Raw genomic sequence first — 19,697 nt, 5'->3', positions numbered from 1 at the left:
CCCCCCGGGTCCACTGCGTCCAACTCATTTTCTCTGGTTCTAGTACATTGGGCCACCTTCCTGCTCTGAAATGAATTCTTCCACATTGCTTTCAACATGAAACCCAAAGTCAGCCCCATACTCATACCGTGGCTCTGAATTCCTGTCCTACTTCTCTTTTCATTGTCTTTCTCATTCCGGAGGCTCAAGTCCACGAGTTTTCCTCCCAGGCCTGGCTAAGCAACATATCTGAGTAGCTTTCTAAAAATACGGAGATCTGGTGGGCACTTGGCCCAGTAGCTAAGATGCTGGTTAGGATGTTCAGACCCCCTATCACGGTGCTTGGGTTCAAGTACCAGCTCTAGCTGACACCCCCTTTCTGCCAATGGGCACCTTGGGGTGCAGCACCTGATGACTCACGTGATTGGGTTTCTGCTGCTCCCATGGGAGTCCCAGACTGGATTCCTAGCTCCTTGCTCCAACCTGGCCAACCCCCAGCCACTGTGGCATTTGGGAAGTGAACCAGTGGATGCAGGATACTTTCTCTTTCTTTGTATCTATCTATCAAAAAAAAATACTTTTAGCATGTTTCTAATCTAATAGAAATGCAAGATACACTCTCTCAAAAAAAAAAAAAAAAAAGCAAATCAATAAACAAAAAACAGGCCAGCACTGTGACACAGCAGGCTACGCTGCAATGCTGGCATCCCAGGTCAGAGCACTGGTTCGAGCTTGGGCTGCTCTCCGGATCCAGCTCCTTGCTAATCTGTGACAGAAACAGAAAATAGTCCAAGTACTTGAGCCCCTGGCGCCCATGCAGGAAACCCAGTTGAAGTTCTGGGCTCATGGCTTTGGTGTGACCAGGCCCTGGCATTGCAGCCATTTGGGTAATAAACCAGCAGATGAAAGATATCTCCCCTGTGTGTGTGTGTGTGTGTGTATGTGTGTTTCAGTTTTCACCCCCTTAAAATAAATAAATAAATATTTTAAAACCCTATGAATATAAATGTCTAGGCTCAAAGAATCTGATCTAAGTAGCTGCAGGAGGTGCCGGTCATTGGGGTTTTCTTCCTCCTTAGTGACAGTGAAGAGGGTGGAGAACTGCTCTAGATAAACCAACAGTCAGAACTTCCAGAACATGGTGGACTTCCAGGGCCGCATGCCCCCGCTGTGCGGTACACGGAAGTGCTCAGCCGTGCTGCCATCTCACTGCCTGCGTGTGCACCAACTCTGCAAGGACCCACACGTGCTGAGAAACCAGGGCTCAAGACAGTGGCTGGGGGCAGCCCTATGACATGCGGTCCATTCAGTACGTACAAAACCAAAGGTTCATGTGTAGAGCCCGATGTCACTTGAGGGACCTGGGTGAGTGAACTCAAAGAACCTACACGGAACTGTAACAAGGCTGTAACGCGCTACTTCTAAACAGCAGAACTGCACATCTGTGCGAAGCATCTGCCTGTGTACTGTTTCAGTCTCCATGAGGAGCTTACACAACCATACATTAATTTTTTCTTCCGAGCAACGTCTCAATAAAAGTTACAAAGTCCTCCTCTGAGTATGTCTTAGATTTCTACTGGATTATAACACGTTAGAAGTATTATCTGTGTCTTACCAGTCTTGGAGACCCCTATCCTATCACTGTAGTACTTAGTAACTACTTGACTTACAAAACCATTCATGAATACTGTTCACAGTGAGAGACTTGCAGGGAGCACGAAGGTTAAGTACTGGAATCAGAAACAGGGCTGGCTAACCAGGAGAAAGGACGTCAGCAGACAGGGAAGGGAGGAGATGGGTAGAGGAGGTGGAATCTCAAATAAGGAAGTCCCATCTGGACGGCTCCGACACCCAAGGCGATGTTCACGGGAAACAGATCGGCATTTCAGGTGGGAGCGGTTTCTCCTTTTGTAAAGACCTTCCCTGAGAGTCTGCGCACATCAACGTGGAGTCTTTCCAGTGACTGCCCACACAAACAAGGTGAAGGACTGCTGCTTCATGTGACAGTCTGGCGGGAAAGAAAGCCCCATGAAACCGCACCACTGCGGTGCCACGTGGTGGCTCTCCTAAAAACCAGCTCCAGAGAAGCAGTGTGCCTGGGAACCCCTTAGGCACTTACACCGGGCCTCACAGATCTATCGCTCAAAGAACGCCTGTGAAAGAGACCTTTTCACTAAGATGTGCCAGCCCAGCCCTGCATTTGGGAAGGAGAAGGTTAATCCACCTCCACTACTGTCTTCACCTCCACAACTGCAGAGCCACAGGTTCACTGAAGATTCTCAAGCTGAGGGAAGAACAATCGAAAAGCAGTCTTTCTGGCTTGATATGTGATGTCTCAAATTTTAGACATATTTTTGCTGATAACATTATGGACAAATTTCAGGCATTCTCGCCCTGGTGATTTAACTGATGTTAAATGTATACATACAACAACAAACTCTATGCAAAGTCAACTGTCTTCAAATATTCTATACTAAGTAAATTAAATACTTTCCATTCCCAACGACTTCCAGGAATGTTTGGAATGTGAATATGTAACCCTACAGTTAACAACAATATTCTGTATACTTGAAAATGTGCAAAGTGTAGGTTTTAAATACTCTAACCTCTAAAAAAAATTATCAATGAGGTAATATGTTAAATAGCTTGATTTAGTCATTCTGCATATACATATGTCAAAACATCATGATGTACATCATAAATCTGTACAAGTTTTACTTGTCATTTAAGAAAACAAACTTTAAAAAAATAGTTTTTTTTTTTTAACAGCTAACCAAAGAGCTGAGTAGTTCAGGTCTTCATACACAGCACGAGGTTATGAGGACATTATCGTTTATTCTGAGGGTCAGTGACATGTAATGACAAATTATATGCTCACCATTTCTTTCCAAAAGTACTGTGGAAAAGCATTAAATGTTTGGACTGTGTGCTAAAACATCTCTTAGATCTCAAAGCCCACATCCAAGTACAGGATAGGCCCAGGACGAAAGACAGAAATGCAAATATTGGAGCATGGTGACCATGATTTCAGTATCTTTCTGTGAACACCTGAAGACACTACATGAGTTATGTCCTTCGTACACTGCTGGATAGCAATGGCTGAACTCACGTTACCAGCCAACAAACAGTAACTGTTTGGGAAGCACAGAAAAAAACGACAAAGAGTGTGAGTGTGTCACCAGTTTAACGCTCCGGATTTTTTAATGCCAGATTTTTTATAAATACTTCTTGAGAACTCCGCATTGTCAGGGGCTGCCTACGGCTCCATAGACAGTTCCTCTTTCACTTCTTCCGTTCTGTGGAGACCGAGAAATGGCTGCTTCGCTTTACTCAACAGAAAACCTCCAGCTCTCCCCGCATCCCAGTAACGAAAGCAAAGGCCAAGACCCGGTTCATACGTCTGTGCTTCCACAGCAAACCCAGCCTCAGACAGATCCTACTCTACGGGAGCAGGTGCGAATTCCAGGTCTGCAACAAGAAGTCACTCTACAACAGAGCACCCCAAAAGAAAAATCAAATAATGAGTGTGTGAAGACACAGAACATTTAAGAATGCACCATGACTGAATATCCTCTAAATTACAAGGAGACCGTCTGTATTCTCAAACTAACAAAAGCAGTTACCTAAGAGAAACTCCGGAGCCTGCTGAAACTCCAGCTCATCGTTGTTCAGCATAATGTTTCTAGGCAGGTCAGCCAAAACCAGGTCCGGAGCAATCTGAGATATGGGGATGGTGAGTCTCGGTTGATCGGGATTTATCAGGAGGTCTCCTGAGAACGATGCATGAGATTTTTTAACGTCTCATTGAGGAATATACATCTACCTGCTTTTTTACTGTCAAAACATAATAACACAGTTCCTTCCATTTCTAATCACTCCCTTAGCTTATCTTACCAATCCTAGGTTTCTGGAGAAAATTAAAAGTCCACTTACTAGCTAACTGGTTAGAATTTGTACAACTCATTCCCAGGTTCATTCACTCGATATTAAGAACTTCTTTAACTACTTGGCATCTGACTAGGAAGTGATCTGCTTTCTACTTCTGCAATATTCACAAATCAGTCATCTTATGGCAGACAGGATCGTCAGCCTGTTCCCAACTTTAATCTCTGTGACGATTCTGCGAGACAGGGTGAGCTGGAGCTTCCAGTTCCCAGATGACAGTGTGTTACTGCATGAGCCAATGTCCAAGCCACACATCAACAATTTCTGATTTCAGAACACAGTATCTCACCAACTATAAATACCAGAAGGATCTATTTTTCTGAACTGCGGCACCATAACTGAACGTAGTGATTTTAAACTCACTCCACATGGACAGTGATTGTTACATTGGTTAAAGCAGGCCCTTCACAAACACTGAAGCATCATCGAAGACATGAGAACACTGTACCAAAGCGTACCTTCTTCTGCTTTCTTCATCAAGTCATCCAGTAAGATTTTTTGATGTTCTTCACCGTCATTAAAACTATACAATGCCCACTTCTTTAAAAGGGTTTCTCCTTCGCCGCAGATGTCAATCTCCAGCAGCCCAGGAAACCACTCCTCCATGAGAGAGTCAATGTGGTCCACGACTTGGCCCAGTAGAATGCAGCCTGCATAATCCAGAACAGAGTTCAGTTGTCCGTCTACGTCTTGCCTGCCCCAGAGCTGGGGAAGAACTGCGAAGACTTCAAGTTAGATCTCCTTAGAAGTGTGCACAATTCACAGTTTAAATCGGTTCCCCTACCTTTTCTACAAGAAGGAACTGTAATCTTTAAGAAACTCTCTGGGTGATGGTCTAAGACTTCAGATCCCACCAGGCAGTAAGCTTCAGGAGACCAGTTCAGGTAGATGCCCTGGCGCCAGTACATTCTGTTGGGGCGAAGCGCTCGTTCTGAAAGAGGGTCAGATGGATCCGGGAATCAGTGACCCCACGTAAATGGGGGGAGGCTGACAGTACTGCACACACAAGACACAGTATTCAAACCTATCTGTGTTCAGAGAAGGCTGTGGCTTGTTAGTGACACACATCTTCATGGTATCGACTAACTACCCAGCAGTATTCAATAGTTCACCCTTAATTTTGCAACAAAATTAATTACTTGTGCTATAGAAGACCAAAGATACATTTTCAGTTCATACTGATAAGCACTTTAATATGATTAACAAATAATGAAGTGTAAATAAGCACACTTTTTACAAGATTTATTTACTCTAAATGCTTAGCATCAGAGGGCGAGATAGAGAGAGAGAGAGATCAAGAGAGACAGTTTGCACATCAATCAACCCCTCAAATGCCTGTAACAGCGAAGTGTGGTCCAAGCCAAAGGCAGAAGGCAGGAACTCCATCTGGTTCTCCCACAGGGGCAGTAGGAACTCAAGTCCTTGGGCCACCAGCTATTGCCCTCCCCTGTGCAACAGCAGGGAGAGGGAATGGAAGCAGAGCAGCCAAGCCAGGACTCAAACTGGCACTCCAATACGGGATGCCTGTGTGACAAGTGGTAGATTAACCCACTACAACACAATGCCAGCCACCCTCATAATGTTTTGATGGTCACAGTAAAACTAAAACCTCCTGAGCAGTCTAACTACTTATATGTGGATTAATTACCAGCAAGATAAAGTTTATTTTGGAAAAAATATTTTTAAAAAATTGGTGTTTTCCCTTTGAGGCACTTAGACATCTCTTCAGTTTAAGAAAAACAGCTGACTTCATAAACATCCATTTTTGTTCTTTTTGTCAGTTGCTTGAGGATGGTACAACAGAACACAGACATTATGGGCCCTCCACGGCGCGGCCAGAACCTGTCACATCTGTTGACTAACCTCATTGATTATATAGTAATCATTGCATTTTTGTCTTTCATGAGTGTGTGTGTGTGTGTGTGTGTGTGTGTGAGAGAGAGAGAGAGAGAGAGAGAGACAATGAATTCTAACTAATCTCACCTTTTAAAATTATTGTTTACAATTTGCTGTGGGCATGGAAAACAAGATATTAATGCTTGCTGGGAACGTGTTAAAGCACTTGGGATGGGCCGGCTCGAGGGCCTGAGGGATGTTCTTCCTGACACATGGCCTGAGTCTGTGTGTGCTCATGCACCTTTGTACTGGCCAAGCTCAGTTCTCAGGAGCTTGTCTTCCAGAAAGGCAAACTCAAGGAAACTGGCATATAATGTTTAAAATGCTCTGCCCCTAACTTTTGTAAATACTGTCTTCAGTATAAACTTACCTCTTCCCGAAAGCATGTAAGGTGAGATCTCAAGTAACCGGTTAATTAATCTTGACCAAAACCCCATGGGGAAATAAGGCATTTCATAGAGCCGGATGATGATTTCCGAGTTCTCACAGTGTGGAAGCTCTATTACGGGCCGGTGGTCAGAGAGACTAAAGGGAAGAGGACATCGTCTTTAGGAAGCACCAACATCACCAGCCACGTTGACCAAAGCACTTACTACTCGAAACCAAGGAAGCCAACCACTGTAACTGGTGACACACTCTGCAAGATTCTCCACTCTTTGCTCTTCTTGTATCAAATGTTTGATGGGCATTTGATCAACTCAGTGCATACTCAGATATAATAGATGCAGGAAAGGTTTTCAGTAACCCTTTGTATCCAAATCATTTATTATAGTTAGCCATTTACAAAAATATCGATTTTATAAAACTTGAAAAAATGAGCTCAAAAAAAGTATCTTTTTTAGAATTGCTTGCCGTCCATCACTGTCATTTGCACCTTTCAACATCATAACACTTTATGGACTTCCCAGGTTGCTCAGAAAGCAATGAGGACAAATTTCTACAACACAGGACCAGAATTTAGGATTTCATTGTGATGGAATGAATCATTTAAAAACTCTGATCCACTTCCCTAATACAGAAATTCTCTCAGCACTGTGTGAATAGGGATACAGACACACACACACACACACACACACACACACACACACCCCTCTAATACTGACCCTTCTTAAGTAACTTAAGCAATAGTAAACCAAAGAGTAATTATATAAATAAAATAAGCCATTTGCTATGAACCATCAAACACATTGTTTTAATTAAAAGCAAATGCTATATTTCAGTACAAAGTTTACACAAGAGGCTAAAAATTTCATACATCTATTATAAACTGATTTTATCTGACCATTAAAACAAGGCAGTAGGTCATTAATTTTCATGGCGTAATAGTTTTAATGGGTTATTTTACCTGCTTGGAACCAGTAAGTACTCTTCTCCTATTGGCAAGGCGATCTGGAATTTTTCCAGGAGTTTAACGTACTGTGTCATGTAATTCTTTGGAAATCTCCTTTTCTTCGACAGGAATTTTTCCACATCTCTACGTGAAATAATTCCCTTAGGATGTTTCGGATAGCCTTCCACTTTCACTGTCAAAATCTGAAGAATTCGAACTCATAAATATCAATCACTAGCACTCATTTTCTGAAATATTTCAAATTTAAAGTGACATGAAATGCTTTGTTAAATTGTCAGAGAAGGTCTTAGAATTTTTAAAAAATTAAACAAATAAATGGTTTTCCTTATCAACTAACCTGTGAGAGCAATCTGAGTTTCCTGTAAGGTACAGAATGCAGCAGGAGTCCTGACTACCATTTCTATTAATTAATGGTCCACTGTTCCTGGTCTTCTGATAACAATACAAACTATTATGCATTCATTGACTACAATTCATGTCAAGTGCAAATGACCAGAACAATTTAAATGTTGTTAAGTACAACTGGGGACCTAATTTCTCTAGTAGCCTTGAATCCCAAGAGGGTACCCACCCTTCCCAATGTTTGTTAAATTAAGAGTCTGAGTTCAGATCACAAATATCCTCTGAACCTCAAGACTTCCCCGCTCTAATTCAATGATAAATCCAATACAGCACATCTGTACTGCAGCCTCATCAGTAACACAGTCCTGGAAAAGTGCTCTCTGCCAGTCACCCCTCCAGGTGTGCAGCAGAAAGATCACCCGATGGGTACAGAACAGGCGAGGTTTCTGTTCCTGGGCAGAGGCGGAGGAGAACAGTCAGTGAGTCTCAGAGTAACTACGCTTCTGCTGGATCTGCTCCCAGAGTCTGGGTCAGCAGGCTGGGCTGAGGCCCAAGAATCTGCTTTTGAAATAAGCAACCTGGGGGCTGGCGCTGTGGCGCAGTAGGTTAATCCTCCACCCAAGGCACCAGCATCCCATATGGGCACTGGTTCTAGTTCCATTTGCTCCTCTTCCAGTCCAGCTCTCTGCTGTGGCCTGGAAAAGCAGTAGAAGATGGCCCAAGTCCTTGGGCCCCTGCACCATGTGGGAGACCTGGAAGAAGCTCCTGGCTCCTGGTTTCAGATCGGTGCAGCTCTGGCTGTTGTGGCCATTTGGGGAGTGAACCAACGGATGGAAGACCTCTCTCTCTGTCTCTCCCTCTCACTGTCTGTGACTCTACCTCTCAAATAAATAAATAAAAAATCTTAAAAAAAAAGAAAGAAGCAAACTGGACAATTCTAACACGGAGACCACAATGTGAGCCTTGATCAAGTCTCACTTGGTCACTTGAGACGAACCCAGGTTCAAATCCAGGCTCTGAAGCAAGTGGGGTGACTTCAGAAAAGGGATTTAATTTCTTTAAGGCACAGCCTCCTTCTCTGTAAAAGGAGATGAAAACAATGACTGTCCCTTAGATTTCCACGAGAGTGGAAAGTGCTTGTGACACACACACAGTCAGCCCTTGCATTTTAGCTCTAGCTACCTACAGACTCTCTCTTCCTTAGCCGAATTCATTCCCAAAAGTAGCTTGGGCTTAATTCTCTCCAGGTCCAGCATGCTTGAGCAATATTTTAGTAGCAACAAACACTATTTTTGTTGCCATGTACTGCGCAATACACTGAACTGTAAAATCCTTAGGTCCAGGGACTGCTCTGACCATGTCTACGCTCCTGTTTTGTGTATATGGTATTTGCTGAATCAATGAACGAATGACTGTTTGAACATACTGGTATTTAAAGACAAGGTACAAAGGGCCATTAATAGATGAAAGCTAGTTCAGAATTCATCTCAACTGTGGACTTTACAGGAGACCCAGTTTGTCCAAACTTGTTAGGTGGAGAGCAAAACCGTTTCCTATTTTAGTAGGAATATCGTTGGATGAATGAACTCGGAAGTGACATCTGGGGTGTCTTACCTTAACTGACAGGCACTCAAGTCCAACTACTCAGCTTGAAATCCTAACTAATTCTTCTGAACAACATAGTGCTAGGTGAATTATTCACCCTTTCTGCCCATCAATTTCCACTTCTCCATGCTGTGTATGTGAGCCATTATTGTCTAGTTATTCTAATTTGTTTTAGTTAGATGAACTCATTTAAAAACCTCTGTGCTGAATTTTTTCTGCAGATCTGTATATTATGCTATCACTTTTTATAATGGTTTCCAAAGACCGATATCATCAGTGCTTCCCCTATACATGTGTCCTGCTCAATTCATGAAGAAGCAGAGTCCATTCTCTTCCCCCTTGAATCCAGGATGGCCTGATGGTTGCTCTGGTCACTGGACGGTAGCAGAACTGACATTTTGCCAGTTCTGGAGCTACACTTTAAGAGGACTGGTAACTTGCACTTTGTTCCTGTTGGCTGTCAGTCAGCATGTGAGGTATCTAATCACCCTGTGACCATCATGCCATGATGAAGCCCACCTGGGCTACCAGAGGGGCACCAATACACCCCAAATGTGCAGAGATATTTCCAGAGCCTTCCAGCCCAGCTCAGTGAACCATGACAAGTGAACAGCCTTTGCCCAGCACCACGTGGGAAGGAACCACTCTGCTGAGCCCACTCAACCCAGAGACGAGTGAGAGATTACAAACTATTGGTATCTTAAGTCTACAAGTTTGGGAATGCCTTATTACACAGCAATAAAACCTGAAATACTATCTTAATTACATTATCTTTAAAAGATATAACTTCTTACCCTAGTGACTTGCATGGCTGACTTGCACTCTCATTCAAGGAAATACCATTTCCCCAGTTCCTCTGTATTTCTTCCATGTATTATTTTTTTTTTAAAGATTAAATTGCCAAGAAAGCATTCTAATGCTCCACTTGATTAAATCAACAAGCCCTCTTGGAATCACCCTAAATGCCCATCACCAAAGACTGGATAAAGAAATTATGGGATATGTACACTATGGAATACTACACAGCACTAAAAAATGAAATCTGGTCATTTACAACAAAATGGATGAATATGGAAAACATCATAGTGAAATAAGCCAGTCCCCAAGGGACAAATACCTTATGCTCTCCCTGATCCTTGAGAACTAATAGAGCACCTAAAACGAAATCTGTAGAAGTGAAATTGACACTTTCTAAAGGGATGACTTGAGCTGCCCTTATCTTGATGTTGAGAGACAGTTTTGTCTTTTTTATTTTTTCTGTTTTTTTTTCTTCATACTATTTGTTGAACTCTTTACTTAACATAGAGTTTATCATATGTGTATAAACTCAAATGAGGATGGATCTCAGTAAAAAATAAGAGTGGGAATAAAAGAGGAAGGAGGAAGTTTGTAACTGTAAAGCTGTAGAGTTCTGCAAACATTCCTATGGACTTCTAAGGGTACAGTTTAAAAGCTTGACATGAGACCCCAAATCCCATTAAACTGGGTGGTAAAAAATGCCACCTCAAGTGTTAAAGTGATCACATAAATAGGATCAAGTGTCTGGTAATAATAATGGATAGAAATAAAAAGGAGAGAATGTTCCAACATGGGAAGCAGTCCACACAGCAGAATCTCATAATTACAATTGCTTAAATAACACTCTGAACTCAGAATCAGCCCTTAAGGCTTCCTGATCTGGCTGAAAAGCCCCTGAGAGCATTTTAGGCATGGACAGCCAGAACTCCGCGGCAAAAAATCTTCTACATGAAGGATCTCTGTGAGTGAGATCCCAGAGGAAAGAAGTGGCCATCATAGCAGGATGTTCTCTAAAGGGAGGAGAGAACTACTTTGCCTGTGGCCTTGTCTAAATACTGACAGATTTTGTGGATTCAAAAGGATTCCATAGCCTAGGCAGCTCACATCAAGAACCTCAAGTGATCACTGATATCATACATAATAGTGTTAATTGTTAAATTAACAACATGAGTCACTGTGCACTAAATTGTTCTCAGTTATGTGTGTGTGTGTGTGTGAGCAAATTGTTAAAATATTTACTCAGTATAGAGTTGGTCTTCTGTGTACAAAGTTAACTGAAAATGAATCTTAGTGGAGAATGAGACGAGGAAGGGAAGGAGGAGGAAGGGTGGGAGGGTGAGTATGCTGGGAAGAGTAACCATATTCCTAAAGTTGTACTAATGAAATTTGTATTCCTTAAATAATTAACAAAAAAAAGAATAAATTGCCAAGCAAGCATGCCTTTTTTTTTTCTTTTTCATGTCTTTCTCACACAGCTAAGTAAGTTTCACAAACTCCTCCCTGAGTTGACAGCAATGCAGGGTACAGGAGGGTGGGTGGGCTCCTCTGAGCTCCTGCACCTCGGAGTTGTTCTCACCCCAGCCCTGGTGACTCATGGAGGGAAGACCCCTGTTTATTTCTGCTGATGGTGTCAGACAAGTGGCTCTTGTTCGCGCTTGACTATTTATAGTTTCCATTCCCTGTGAAGCTAAGTGAAAAATGGCATTGTATTTGAATTTATCAGCATAAATAAAAACGATGGGATTTATTTTTCAAGTGAATGAGAAATCTAAATTTACATTTTTCCTGACATTTCAAATCTGTGCAAGTAACTGAGCTATTCAACCTCTGGATTTCATTTCCACTTCAATTAGCAAGTTTGTATTCTAAGTATGCTAGTGAGAAGAAATTTCATGGAGTTTCAACTTAATTACTCCACAGAACCTGGGAAGATCACTGTGTGGGAACCAGCTTGTTTAAGAAAAGCCCGGTTTTCACTCACAGCTGCTTCTCACTCTACCCTAGCAGACATGCTCACCCAAAAATCATTTACATACATGTGACTTCAGATGTCCCAAAGCCTCACGAAACCTCTCTCTCCCGGGGGGAGTTCTGGTCTTTTCTTGGCTGCACACAGCTTGGCTGTTTTCTGACAGTTACAGTGTGCCACCCAGGAAGACAAATCTGCCAGGTCTGTCGAAAACTCCCTTTCCTGTATGGGATGCAGCTACTTGCATACATTTTTTATTTGAATCCATAACTGATGCACTTTCCAAAATGAAATGAGTGTTTTTCAGTTTTAAAAGTATTTCTCTTCACTTTCTAAAGTATTATACCTTACATTGCAAAATGGCTCAAAAACAAAATTAGAAACATTAACTCCTCACTTGCAGCGAACCAGAAAGGCAATCAAGAGGATAACATTGCTATCCCTATTTCAGAAACACACAAAGGCTTGAAACATCAAGAAACACCAAAAAGCCAGTAAGTCTTCAGAGGACATCTAGAAACAGGCCAAGCTCTGATCTACTGGCTCTGTATCATTTAGTAGATGAATCAAATCCCAACTGAATACCTAATGAGTGAGTCAAAACATCCCTCCGTGTTAACTAGACAGAGGCTCCACAGGCTCCCCCGCCCCATCTTCCTACGGGCGTTGGCCCCAAGGGTTTTCAGAGAGCCTTCACCCGACTCAATGAACAGCAAACCACAGACGTGTTCAGGGTCCAGGAGAACGGCCTGGGCTGGAGGTGCACAGGCGTCCACCACTGGCTTGAAAGCGAAGGCTTGTGGGTGGCAGACCCCTCCCGCGTCAGCCAGCTCCCCGTGAACCTCCTGCTGCCCGAAGGCTTCCACAATGTCCGATCTTGATACCCACTTCCAATTTAACCAAACGCATCCTAGGAGATGCTCCGTGCTCGGGGCGCCACACGCTTGCTCCTCAACCACAACCCCTCCCCCACACGCAGGAAACCCTAAGACACCAACCTGGGCCATGACTTTGCAGAGCCACTTGGGTTCCACAAAGTACAAGTCACTCAGCTGCAGCGCTGGGTCTTGAAAATGAAGAAGAACCCCTGGAGGGAAAAATGCAACAATGAGACACAGAGTGCAGAGGGTGCAAATGCAGGGAGCTTTAGACCAAGCCCAGGCCAGCGTCCTTATTTGCCACCCACACGGCTGGCAGAAGAGCTGGGTCTAAAACCCACGCCTCCTCATTCCCAAGCCCTAAAGTCCCAGTACGTAAAGATGGATTTTTGAATGATACAAAATGATATTTAAGCACATGTGAGACACCGGCATGCATAGCAGAATATATTTTACTAAAGGGGCAGAAATGCATCATTCCCTTTCTAGCTCTCTACACCTACACACCTAAGACACATTTAGTTGCAAATACAGATAAGCAACACTGCATATCTACTTTAGAACCATGAGAAAAGGGGGGAGATTCTAACCCACATCAAGCTATTTTTCACTCAACAGAGTGTAGGATTCAGAGTGCTTCTTAGACGTCCACTCTAGTAAGGACAAACAGGCTCTCACATTTACAGAAAGCGATCAGACAACCATCAGCAGTGACGTCAGCTGCAAAGTTTTCATCTGCGCCATCACGGGGTGCCCATTCTCAGCTCGGCAGCTGCACCCTGAAGGTACTCAGCCACCACAGCCGTGATTCTGTCCAGGGTATAAAAATAGCTGACACACAGACCAAGCTCCCCAGATGCTATGAGATGCCAGTGCCAAGCTCTGGAATCCACAGTCCTAACTCCTGCTCAGGGGCCATTCTCACCCCTTTGTCCTCAAATGATTTCTAATTTTATGTTCTTATGACATGATGATCTTCCAACGGGGGGGGGGGGGGGGGGGGGCGGGAAATCAGTGTCCTGTTAAAGAATTTTATAGTCTCTTGACTTTTTATATGTAGTTCTATACAAGACCGAGACATACTTGTATAATTTAGTAGGGCAAGTTGTGAACACAAAAATAGGAAGCTGACGCACAAACCTGATTCGTTTAGGAAATGAATGGCGTGAGGAAGCTCATTCTCATCCAGCTGCAGCTGATTGTCTCTCACCAGTTGTAACAATCGTTTCCGGTCAATTACGGGAAATTCAGTTGGCACATTTTTACGTTCGGACAAAATGATTTTCTCAAGTTCTACATAGCAGTCTGGAATCAGCTGCCCGACAACAGGCTGATCTCGGATCTATTAGATTACAAATGACAAGCTGTAAAAACCTATTTTAATTATGTATCTGTCACCTGGATGCTGAATTCAGTGCTAGCATTCTTCACAGAGATGGGCACGTCATCCAGAAGCATATTTTTGGATCAAAGTGTGATGTGAACCTGTTCAAACTGCAGGGTGAGAAACAAAGATGAAATTTAAATATGAAACTTACGGACACAGAAAACAATTTGAAAAAAAAAAAAATCGTGAGATATAACAACATAGAAATAGTGAACTAGCCATCCAGAAATTTCATGGCAGAAACTAGGATAAACCATTCATAATAAAGAGTTTTTATTTTCTAAGTCATTAGTGTGCAACAGACATGGTAGCCTAAGAAATCAGAAAGTACTGCAAGAGCTTTTAGATAACAGTGCCCTCACCTGAAGGCAAAAGATTACATTCTGTGGTTGCCACCTGCAGAATGTAACAATGGTGGAATTACACCAGCACCAGAAGATGGCAGACAAGGAGACTTGTCAGCCACACTGTGCTTTCTCACAGAGCCCGAGCTTGGGAAAACGTCCAATCACCTACACCCCGATGCTGATGTGAGGGGATGAAGCCTGGACCCACTCCCTCTGAGAAATACATAAAGCAAGATTTGTAAAAGAACAGCCTTGAGATGCTCATTTCTAAGCTATATTTTCCAATCATTTTTCTTGAAAATGTATTTTTAAACAGAAATGTAGTTTCAGGAGTAGTAAACCAAAATGCCTTCAGGAGCCACCAGATGGCACACTCTCCCCATTTCTGAATCCATGAAAACAACACGTTCTTTTTCTCTTCCCACATTGATGAGAATGTCTATCTAAATTCTCAAACTTATTCCAAGAACAAACAAAGGTATTTTATTCAGCCGAAACACAGATGTAACTTGCTCTTTTTCTACTTGTAACTAGAACCTAAGGAGGCTGGTTTCAACAGTCATACCACTGTGTTCATATTTAGCTGCAAAGCGTCATTTCAAAGACTGCTTTCACGTTTTCCTCGCCACAGAAAATTACCTACAATTCTGACCTCCACTTTTGACATGCCTTCTCTGCATTATCTGTGAACTGAGGTGAAATGTAACTTCAAACTGAAGTTTATGTTTTAACTCAAGGAAGAAAACTTGTACACTAACTCAACAAGGGCTCCCGCGGAATGGAAACCAAGCAGTGCATCAGGGAAGAACCGTGCAGGGAGGTCACAGGGTGCAAAGCAGGCCGGTGCCGCTGACGCCTGGGCTGGGCTCCGAGCGCAGGGTCGGCGCTGAGCTCTGCTCTGTCCCGTTTCTCTCCTCCGCTTGGTTATCAGGTCTCCGACAGTCTGAGCCGACACAAAACAATGAACGCCCATCTGCGCTCTAAGGAGTGTGTGGACGTGTGTTTGCAGAGGTGGGCAGCACACGGGAAGAACAGAGAAGAGCTAGAGACAAGGAGAAGCTGCCATCTGAGCAGAGCTCCGAGGGCCCGGGGCATCTGAAAGCATCCCTGCTCTACAAAGTAGCCAAATGAGTTTCCGAGCAATGCGCCCCAACGGCGCACGGATCAGCAATGTGCACCTCCCTTTAAACCACACTGCCATTCCTCAAAGCTGCCTGCTACTTCTTTACAAGGAATCATTCATCCATGAGTGCTGGGAGAAATGTCTTACCGTGGACAGTGACACCTCGCTTTCAGAAAACAGTGGGATTAACCCAGCTCATCTACAGACGCGGCTTCAACTAAATCCAGGCGTTTCCAAAACACAGTCATCCCTCGATGGGTCTTTTAAAAAATATGACTTCAGTTCTGACAGCAAATGACAAAAAGCTATAAAACCATCCTAAGCAATAACCCAGTTAAGTATAGCTATAGTCTCCAAAGAAAACCACCCAATAAAGAGATTACTCAGATGAAAACATTTTACACACTTGTTGGTTTGAAGTCCTGACACTCTGTCATCTTGGGTTTTACCAGAAAGTGAGAAAAATCCACAAATGACAAGTAATTCTTATGGAATACGACATGATTCACCCTCGGTAAATCTTCCAGCAAGTGTTGCAGGTGAGTGCTAAAAGGTGACACACTCATCCTCTCTGTGCGCCTCAGAGACCAGGGTGTCCATCCACAGCTAATGACCTCGGGGACGGGCGAGTACTTGGCAGCAGTGAGCTAACCAGCCAAGAGTGAGGCTAACAAGAGCACATCACCCCCCATTCAAACCCGAAGGCTCTTCAGAGCAGAGTGCGACTCTAACAATACGTATGTCCGTCTAGGCCTGCCAGGACTAGTTAAAAGCCATGACTATGACCACCAGTGCTAACAAGCCTGGCCCACAGGACTGAGCTTCACTGTGCTGTGCGCAGGCTGACTCCCCAGCAAGCTGTCCAGTGCAGGGCACAGCAGGCTCCCTGGAGAGCCCAGGGCAGACTTCCTCTTCCCGCGCAGCTTCAAGACAGCGTTCTCCCTAGCGACCAGTTTATCTGCCTTTTATGACAGCTGGCTTAAAATTTCAAACCTAAGTCCTACAACAAAAAAGCCCGATTTGTAGAAGGTAATCACGGCAGACACTGCCGAAAGCCAAGAGAATGATGTTGACGGCCCGGCAAGTGCACTGTCCCCCAGCACTGGGAAAGTCGCAGGTTCAATCCCAGTGACGGGAGACATGAGGGAGCAGCACAGGCCAGGATGGGCACAAAGCGGAAAGCGCAGATGCAGAGCCAACAGTCAGAGAGCCCCAAACAGCCGAGCCCAAGGCCCAGTGCCCACTTCCGCCTTCTGGCTGGAGCCCCGCACTGGCCACGGGGGGAGAAATGACAGCAGCCGCATTTTCTCAGTGGCTCTGAGTTTCTCTCAAGATCCCCAAGCGCCTGTTAGTCCTGTCTAGATTATGCATGAGTTATGGCAAGCTCACTCACAGTAACGCTCACAGCTCTGGAGACGCCCACAGGGGCCAAACAGTTGCTCTGTCTGCCATCTGTAAGCAGGTGCACAGAGCAAAACGAACCTGCGCTGTCGGCGCAGCAGACAGGAGGCGGCCTCCACTCACCTTGAAATTCAGGCTCTCGTTGATGATGGTCTTCCGGAGCTTGGCCAAGGCATCGGACTCCTCGGTGGCGTTGACGAAGTGGTAGTCCCGGATGGCGGGGAAGCCACGCTTGTTCAGGAGCTCCCGTGTGATCTTGCCGATGCAGGCCTTGCGCTGCTTCTCGTCAGAAACGTCCAGGTGCGTGCCCACGAGGATCACGGGGGAGGATGACGCCCGTGCCTGGGGACGGACGCGAAGCTTTGACATCGGGAACACTTATGCCCACATCCGCTTTCCGTGAAATCCACACACACAGGAATGAAAAACACAGCGACGGCCCTTCCTGTCCTGGCTTGGGCTGACCCTGGCTGGAAGTTAAAGCCCCAGTGCAACAGTGGCGGGAGGCGGGATTCAGGGCCGGCATGAAGGGACCAAGGCCAGCAGCACAGGAGGGGCTCCAGAGCTGGGGGTGGGTTCCTGACCCAGACGGTTCAGCCCTCTCCCCTGCCTTTCCCCCTCTCAACTGCATTCTCTCGGCCTCTCTCTGACAGAGCGGCATAAGCCGGCCCTTCAACCTGCAATTCCCCAGCCTCCAAAACACTAGGAACCCAATCTCAGGCCTCTGTGAACCGCCCAGACTCGGGTATCCTGCAGAAGCAGCACAGATACCTCCTCGCTCTCAATCAATGAAACCACGAAACTTTCCAAACTCATACCCAGCTGCTGCAACTGCGATTCTCACAGTGGCCTGAGGGCAGCAGTCGAGCAGTTTCTCTTGGCTTTCTACCGTCACACCTTAAACGCAATGTGTGTGTGCGCCTCCCAATAAAACATGCATTTAATAAAGCTAAACTACATCCACATTACATAATGTGCTTTATATTTTCTCTTCCTTATTTCTGAATTCAATTTCCAGAATTCAGTCTAGAACTCATTCAATTTGGAGTCTAAATGAAAGGGATAAAGCCACTAACACAGCTTTATTGTCACTGCAATACCTACTCACACTGGACACTAAGAACAAAGACAAGAAACGGGGAATTTAGAAGCAGGCATTAGGCACAGCAGTTAGGATGCCATTTGGGATGCCCACATCCCATCATCCCAGCACCGGAGTTCCAGTTCCATCTCCACTCCCGATCCAGCTTCCTGCCAATACACACTCTGGGAGGAAGCAGTGTGGCTCATGCACTTGAGTCCTCCACCCCCATGGAATACCTAGAATGAGTTCCTGGATCCCAGGTTTGGCACGGCCCAGGCATGGCTTCCTGGGCTTTTGAAGGGAAACCAGCTGACGGGAGGCCTCTTTGTCTCTCCCTCCCTTCCCCCTTCTTTCCCTCTCTTCCTCTTAAAACAAAACAATTAGACAACAAAAGGTTTTTAAAACTCTCCCAAATTACCAAACAGGCCTGTATGCTGTCACGTGAGATAACAAACGTGACACAAAGCTTCCTAAGGACCCTACTTGCAGCATCATTATTGTGTGCACTGGCTGTCACTTCAGCCTCAGTTCTAAGCAGCAGATTATGGAAGGAGAAGGTGACAGCATGGCACCGGGGCAAACAGCAGGGAAATGATAGGGGACCAGCTGTGTGTGCACAGCCGTCTGGGCCTGTCCAAAGGGTGGAGTCTGAGGGACCCCATACAAGCTGCCATGGAGGACACAACTGGTGATGCACGACCACTTTTCTTTAGTGTGGTTTATCTTAAATTAGGCAAGAGATATCCAATGTATGATCACAGATAATCCAACAAATGTATCTTCAAGTTGTATAGGCTAAAAGGGTTTCAGGAATCAGTAACATTCTCCAATATGGAATGCACTAATTTTTAAATTTTTTTTTACTGATTTATTTATGAGGGAGAGACAGAGAGATGAGACAGAGACAGAGAAAGAGAGAGAACTCATCTGTTGGCTCACTTACCAGATACATGCAGTATCTGTAGTGGCCAGGCCAAAGCCAGGAGCTGAGATCTCAATCAAAATCTCCCGCATGGGCAGCAGGGACCCAAGTACTGGTGTCGTCACTGTTGCTGCCCAGGCTGCGCACCAGCAAGATGCTGGAGTGAGGAGGTGGAGGAGTAAGCCCAGGCACTGCCGTGTGGTCCCTGGCATGGGGGCATCCTGACTGCCCAATACCTGCCCAGAAGTACTCCACTTTCATGTCGTGACTTAAGGATTCTGGAATTTTCTCAATTCAACATTTTGGTGCTTTCTTTTGAAACCTGTATGCAGAGACTGTTGGAAGCAACTCTTGGTCCAGAATCAGTCCCCGTGCACACATGCACACACACACACACACACACTTTCCATTCTCAGGTCATCAGGTCACCTTTATGTTGAAGAGCCAGGGCTTCATGGCATCAACTTCAGCCTGTCCCTTGCTGAGATCATACACGGCCAGGTACAGAGCACGCTGGGTCATGAAATGGGGGTGTGTGCTGTAGAACTCCTCGCGCCCTAAACAGAGACGAGAGAGGTCTTCTAACCAACCAGGTAGCAGGCCAGAATCCTCTTTGGAAAAGGAATGTGGGGGCCAGAGCCACAGCTCACTAGGCTAATCCTCCACCTAC

General features: G+C 44.8%; 1 protein-coding gene across 5 annotated transcripts in view; it reads right to left on the bottom strand.

Moving 5' to 3' along the window:
- The window catches only part of LRRK2 (leucine rich repeat kinase 2), a 161,976-nt gene that overhangs the window by 43,641 nt on the left and 98,638 nt on the right, over positions 1-19,697 (bottom strand). For all 5 annotated transcript variants that reach the window (XM_070049663.1, XM_070049662.1, XM_070049661.1 and 2 more), the window contains exons 30-38: positions 19,457-19,584; positions 17,145-17,363; positions 13,904-14,105; positions 12,884-12,972; positions 7,166-7,353; positions 6,191-6,345; positions 4,709-4,855; positions 4,383-4,574; positions 3,603-3,749 (exon numbers count right to left, since the gene is read on the bottom strand). In XM_070049663.1, the coding sequence (XP_069905764.1) occupies positions 3,603-3,749; positions 4,383-4,574; positions 4,709-4,855; positions 6,191-6,345; positions 7,166-7,353; positions 12,884-12,972; positions 13,904-14,105; positions 17,145-17,363; positions 19,457-19,584 (1,467 nt within the window). The remainder of the gene's footprint in view (positions 1-3,602; positions 3,750-4,382; positions 4,575-4,708; positions 4,856-6,190; positions 6,346-7,165; positions 7,354-12,883; positions 12,973-13,903; positions 14,106-17,144; positions 17,364-19,456; positions 19,585-19,697) is intronic.

Source organism: Oryctolagus cuniculus, chromosome 9, assembly GCF_964237555.1.
Source record: "Oryctolagus cuniculus chromosome 9, mOryCun1.1, whole genome shotgun sequence".
Taxonomy (NCBI): domain Eukaryota; kingdom Metazoa; phylum Chordata; class Mammalia; order Lagomorpha; family Leporidae; genus Oryctolagus; species Oryctolagus cuniculus.
This window is presented reverse-complemented; position numbering and strand designations above follow the sequence as displayed.